This window comes from Kogia breviceps, chromosome 3, assembly GCF_026419965.1.
Source record: "Kogia breviceps isolate mKogBre1 chromosome 3, mKogBre1 haplotype 1, whole genome shotgun sequence".
Classification (NCBI taxonomy): domain Eukaryota; kingdom Metazoa; phylum Chordata; class Mammalia; order Artiodactyla; family Physeteridae; genus Kogia; species Kogia breviceps.
The window spans coordinates 64,139,814-64,146,544 of NC_081312.1; the positions used below are offsets into that span (position 1 = coordinate 64,139,814).

The window sequence follows — 6,731 nt, forward strand, 5'->3', positions numbered from 1 at the left end:
CAAACTTAGCATCAGCAACAGAGAGCAACCTGATATTATGTGACTACTGTGATGCAGTAAGAAGCACACAGCATTGCCTGTGTAACATACCCCAAAAGCTTTTACACTGAATTAACGAAGAGAAAGCCATCAGACAATTAGTCCACAGTCTTGCTACTCAAAAGTAGTCCAAAGACCAGAATCCCATCACCTGGGAGCTTGTTTTCAAAATATAGAATCTCAGACCCCACTCTGGACAAGTGAGTCATAATTTTAAACAGATCCTCAAGTGACTCTGAGGTACAAAGTTTGAGAAGCCCTGAACAAGACAAACCACCCAGACTTTTCAAAAAAAATCAGTGTCATAAAAACAAAAAAAGGGGGGGTTGGGGGGAGGCACTGCTCTGGATTTAGAGAGATATAACAACCAAAAGCAATGAGTGAATCTTGATTCAATCCTGGGTCAGAAGAAAAAAGTTATAAAATACATTTTGGGGGAACTGAGAAATTTTGAATATGCAGTTTTTATTAAATGGCACTGAATTAATGTGAAGGGTCTTAAATGTGATAATAGCATTTAATTACATAGAATGTCCTTGTTCTTAGATACAGGGAGTTCCCTGGTGGTCCAATGGTTAGGACTCCAGGCTTTCACTGCTGTGGCCCAGGTTCAATCCCTGGTCGGGGAACTGAAATCTCGCAAGGTGGGCGGCACGGCCAAAAACAAACAAAAAAAGAAGATACGTGCTGAGATATTTAAGGTAACATGTCTACCAACTCACTTTTTTTTTTTTTTTTTTTTTTTTTTTTTGCAGTATGCGGGCCTCTCACTGCTGTGGCCTCTCCCGTTGCGGAGCACAGGCTCCAGACGCGCAGGCTCAACGGCCCAGCTGCTCTGCGGCACGTGGGATCCTCCGGACCGGGGCACGAACCCGTGTCCCCTGCCTTGCCAGGCAGACTCTCAACCACTGCGCCACCAGGGAAGCCCCTACCAACTCACTTTTAAATGGTTCATAAAAACACACATAGAGACAGAAAGCATATGTGGAATAAAAACTGGTTACTGTGACAAAGAGTATGTAGGTGTCAATTGTGCTATTTTTAAACTTTTTCTTTAGGTTGAAAATTTTATTAAATAAAAAGTTGGAGGATGGGAAGAATGTTCAATTAGCCCACAAAAGAAATGTAGTCTTTGGTAGCAAACAGCATGATTTACACAACCCTGAATCTATCTTAACACCTGCTTCCAAAGATAAACATTAAGTGTTCAGCAGATATTGGATGAGAGGAAGGAAATTTGTTTAAATCATTTTAGCTGGCAGAAATTCCTAAGGCATTAAGAGCTGCTACAGCCAGTCAGCTGTCAAGTACATATAGAACTACGAATTGAATTTTCATTCAATGAGAGGCAGCAGAGTATAAGGGCAAAAGTTTTGGGGTCAGTCTGACCTTGATTTTATTAGTGGAGCCTCCTAGGGTATATTTAACCTCCCGAAGTCTCAATCACTCTATTCGTAATACAGAAATAAAATAGTATCTTATAGGATAGTGTAAGGGTTAAATAAGATATAAGATACTGAATATAAAGCTCTTAGGATCATTTAATAAATGCTAACTATAATTTTATCAATAAAGTCAGTTAAAAGGTATTCCATAAAATGAAGATAATGTTTTCATGGACCAGATTCTGACTTTATTCTGAGGATTAAAAGTCTTCATATTAGAGGCATTTTCTGATAATTTTAAGTCAATGTGAGAAGGCAGAATTCTCGTTTTTATTTGGTATCTTGAAGAAAAAGCATTCAGTGAGATGATAGGCAGCCTTTCCCCAAGGATAACCTTTCCCCAAGGTAAAAGCATCTTACTTCAACTTAATCTTAGTAAACTCGCATAAAGTACTGAAGATTAGCAAAATAAAGCTATTAAGAATGACTTAGAGAATCAAATTCGATAAAAAGAAGACTTGGAAATAATTTTGTCAAGTTACCCTAAACTCTCTTGACTAGAAAACTTGTGTGAAACCATAATGTTTTCATGGGAGTTTACTGAACAGTTTTCTGGAAGCACCTAGACAAAGAATAAGCACCTATCTTTTTGGCTTAAGTGCACTTGTGTGCAGATGAAATAGGATTGACTTCAGTAGATGGATGACAGTCTAACCCAATTATTCTATGAAAGTCGAAAGCAATCTCTCCTAAAGGTTGGCAGCTATGGCCAGTGTACCAAATCCAGCCCACAACTTATTTTCATGAATACAGTTTTACTGTATTCATTTATGTATTTTCTGTGGCTGTTTTCACTACAACAGCAGAGTAGAAAAGCTGCAACAGAGACGCTACGTCCCACAAAGTCTAAAATACTTACTATCTGGCCTTTTACAGAAAAAAAATTGTCGACCCCTGCTCAAGACAAGCAATCCAGGAATCAACAAGACCTGTTCCAGACTCACCTGAGGTGTCGTCTTTTTGTATTGGTCACCTCCATCTATCACATCCCTCATGATTTTTTCCTTGAGAAATTCATACTCTTCTGAACTCAGGTGAATAGACTCTACAGTTCTTCCACAGCCCAAACATTGACCACTGTAATTACAATTAAATGTGTTAAATAATGTCCCGGAAAAGAACTTTTTCTACAATGAATAATTCTAGGACATGAGGAAACTGGAAAGTAGTTTAAAAAAAGAACATTATAACCTTTGTGATCATCATACACATCTCACTTTTTGTAATCCAGATAATGTAACAAAATAGTGTGCCAGAAAACCCAAAAGAGTAGATGGCTGGCACCCAGATAAAGTTTTTAAAGTCATTCCTAAAACACAACTGGGTCCCAAATCTCTAGGGAAAAACATTTCTGAGGCGTCAAAGCAGGCTCACAGCACCTACTGAAAGAAACATTTTGAGCACTACAAATTCTCCAAATGCAAAACGTGACTTTTTTCTTGGCTATCCTAACTAACTTAATTATCCTGTTTCTAAGGTATTCTTAAATTTTTTAAAAATAAGTAACAACAACCTACTAAACCTGAATCGAACAAATTAAAAATAAAACATTGGCCTTTACCTTTGCTGGACTGTGGTGAACTGTCCTTTCCATTGTTCTCCAGGAACACTACAAAAAAGATTGCAAAACCAAATCACCAGAGGGTCAAATCCCTACTGAACAGAAAGATATTAATTTTATTTAGAAATTCTGTAGGAAAGAGCTCTGAAAAGTTCAGGATACTTCCCCAGAATGGTTCAATTAGAAGAGTGGTTGCTTACACTGTAATGGGGCTAAGTAACTGATGGTACTCTACTCTGGATCTCCTTCCCTTTGCTTCTCTCGTCATCTGACCCTCATCTTTAACTCGAAATCTGTCTTCACAGGACCTGCCCAGAAAGCAGCCCAGACCTCTAAATCAAAACTCAACTCTAGGGACTTCCCTGGCGGTCCAGAGGTTAAGACTCTGCCCTCCCAATGCAGAGGGCACGGGTCGTGATCCCGCATGACGCACTGCCCAGACAAAAAAAAAAAAATTTTACTCTAACTTTCTCCATAAAGCTGCCAGAGATTGTTCCTGGCCCAGAGTAATTTCTTCTCTTACACTATCATTTTATACACCACTCTGAGATAACTGTCTACTATTGTATTCCTAATTAGGTCGTGAATGCCATTATAATAGATCTTACATCACAGAACATGCACAGTGCTAAGCCTAAAATTGGAGGCATTCAAAACTACTTATTGATTTATTTGCTCAATCAACTTATTCTTTCTTCTTTCCTCTTACAGATAATACCATCCATTCCTGATTCTACTGCCTTCTCTCCTTTCCCAGTTCTTAATTCAAGATCTCATCATCCCTCATTCAAACCTACAATTGCCTCCAAACAGATCTTCCTGTTTCAAATCTTAATTCCTCTCCAATCTTATTTTCTCACTGTTTTGGCAGTTACTTTTTAAAAACTACTCCAAGACCAGCACTCTTGATAACACATTACAATCCCAAATCCTTCCCATTCCAAGATTTTCACAACCTAGCTCCTCTGTGGATATTCAATAAATGTGTTAAGAAAGATAATTAAGCATGATTGCTACTTCAAAGCTCTGTAAAGATAATATATAGTAGAAAAGCAAGAGAAAAATAGAGAAAAAAAGTAATGAATCTGTAGGAAAGAGCCTGAAGCCAATTAGTGGTAAAGAAATAAGAGAACAAAAGACTGAAGCAATAAATCAACACGCACACAGCCAGTAACATGAATAAAAGCAAAGGGAAAGCAAAGGAGAGCCTTGGAGAGAGCAGTCAAATGATGGTATGATCAAAAACAGGAAGGATGAAGATTTTCTTCTTTAACACATATCGGGTTTGAGCAGATTCCTCTCTCCCCTCTAACTATTCAAACTGGTGAAATGCATAGATTAAACAGAATATATATATGCACATCATACCAGTCACTAGGTTTCAGAAGAACTTCTGAAAATACTATGACCCAAAGACAGCTCCAGTTTTCTTGCTATGAACTCCAGCCACAAGTGCTATTTGAAAATATTCACATCATACTAGACACCTCAGAAAACAAAATAAATGATCCTTCTAAAAGGAAAAAAATACATAAAAACAAGTGTTCTATAATTTCCCTTTTATGTGATGAGTAGAGATGAGCACAACTCATTTACGCTGCTACTTTTTTAAAGAGAAAAAAACTTTGTCTTAAAGGGGAAACAATCTTACTAAGAGACAAAAATATATAATCTGACTAGAGTAATTCTCAGCAACAAATAGAAAAAAAAAGAGGAGGCTAGTTTTAGGTAATGGTATTAATATAAAAATATACATATAAACAAAAATCAAAATTACCTTTCAAACCATGTTTTTATACTGTGTGCAAATGACTCCCCAGGATATAGATGATTATTTCTTAGATACAAAAGAATGTCTTGCAGTTTGTTTGAATACTGATCATCTTTCATGTCTTTTCCAAAATCAAAGAAGGCTTTTAATGTTTCCAACATAGGAACAATATCATGACGTAACAACTCCTGATACAAATTCCAAGCTACATTTACATCTTGATGAAAGAGGGCTCCCTGGATACAGTCACTATAGTTCTTTTTTGAAGGAATCATGACTTTTTTGATGTCCTCTAACAGCTGCAAGGCCTCTCGCCATCTGTCTGTATGGATTAATCCCCGGATGAGAAGACTGTACGCTCCAGATTCTAAACGCTTGTATCTGGCTTTCATGATTTCATAGACATCAATAATTTCTGATGTCTGCTTATGAAAAACGCAGAGATACAAATACCTGACCAGCAAATCATAGCCTACAATACCACTGTTTTTTGCAGCTACCCAGGCCAGCACAGATTTGGCCACATCGACAGAGCTATGGCATTTAGCCATCTGTGAAATGATCCAATTTTCAAAGTTAGCCTTTTCTTTGAAATCTTCCTTAAGTTTATCCCACTCCTCTGAATTCAAAGGTTTTGTCGGGAGCTGGAAAATGTTCTTCACAGGTGGCAAGACGTGCTCTTTACTCGGAGGATTCATCTGTGATCTCTTCTTAGCCGCTCCAGCTGCAAACATGTGAGGAGAATCAGCAGAAACTTGCTTATTACTGCCCTCATCTTTTCTCCTGACATATCTGGCTTTGGCAGTCAGCAGATTCATTGCTTTGGTATTTTGTGGAGACACCGTTTTAAGAGAAAACCACTTCTCTTGGTTCCCGATGCCGTAACAGTCTTTGAGAAAGAGAGAGAGAGAAGAGTGACCTGGGCCTAGCCCAAGGTATGGGTTGCTCTTCCAAAGTTTAGGAAAGCTTCGAATACCAGTGAAATAGAAAGTCATTATGCAGTTAAATCAGCAGCAGATTGTGAAAGAGATGTTCGAAAAGCCCCAACTTCTACAGCATAATTAAGGGATTTGGGGGTAGGGGACGGAGATTCCAAGCGCAACTTTCTAAAAGATGACTTTCAGCTTCTCACAGACAAATCAAATGCTTTTAGGGCTAGCAGCAACGAAGCCTGGTTGAGTTCTCTCCATTAAACAAGAATATGGGGACATACAACCTTGGTCGCAAGTTCCAGGACAAGGGAACAGAGAAGAAATCCTCTGGTGCCTGTTATATTCCAGTCCGCGAACCTGAGGAAAATGCACAAAGAAAACCGGCCAGTTGACTCATGTGGATCACAACTGTCCTTGAAAAGGGGCCAGATCCCACGGGAGCCAGGCTGCAGAAGGGGCGAAAAGTCGGAAGCCCCCTACCCCAGACCCACGGGCAGCCAGGACAGAGGCCAAAGCCGAGTCTAGGGGCCCTGGCCGCAAAACTCGTCAAATAAGGAAATGGGGGTGGGGAAGGGGCAGAGGGCTGAGCCGAGCCAGCGATACAAGTAAGGAAGGGAGGTCCACGAGGGCACCACTTACTGTATACGGATAAATCACAAACGAAGTTCACTTGATTCAGCCACTCACCGCAGCACTCGCGTAGCATGCAACCATAAACGCGGCGGAAACTACCCCGCCCACAATGCACCGCGACGGCGCGGCCGCTGAGGCCTGGCTAAGCCGGAAGCAGGCCTTCCGCCCGGCCTGGCGGCGAGGAAAAAGGCGTCTCTGAATCTTTTACTGGCAAGAGGGGGCACAAGCGGCTGCTGAAGGCGCATACTACATTCAGGGAGAATTTAGGGCTTCCAGATATCCGCCATGAACAATGAAAATAAACTGTGAAATTAGAAAGCTCTCTTCCCTCGAACCGGAAGAGCCAAAGG

At 40.0% G+C, this 6,731-nt stretch overlaps 1 protein-coding gene across 2 annotated transcripts in view; it reads right to left on the reverse strand.

Annotated features, from left to right (window-relative positions):
- PRORP (protein only RNase P catalytic subunit) overlaps window positions 1-6,702 on the reverse strand; it is a 121,759-nt gene extending 115,057 nt beyond the window's left edge. The window contains exons 1-4 of one of the 2 annotated variants that reach the window (XR_010839577.1): window positions 6,388-6,688; window positions 4,823-6,105; window positions 3,046-3,093; window positions 2,429-2,561 (exon numbers count right to left, since the gene is read on the reverse strand). Coding sequence is in view for 1 of the 2 variants with exons in the window: in XM_059056517.2 (XP_058912500.1) it covers window positions 2,429-2,561; window positions 3,046-3,093; window positions 4,823-5,811 (1,170 nt within the window). In the remaining variant the exon portion in view is untranslated. Of the gene's footprint in view, window positions 1-2,428; window positions 2,562-3,045; window positions 3,094-4,822; window positions 6,106-6,387 lie in introns of both variants that reach the window. The other variant, XM_059056517.2, reaches the window with a different exon arrangement.
- Between the last annotated feature and the right edge of the window lie 29 nt (window positions 6,703-6,731).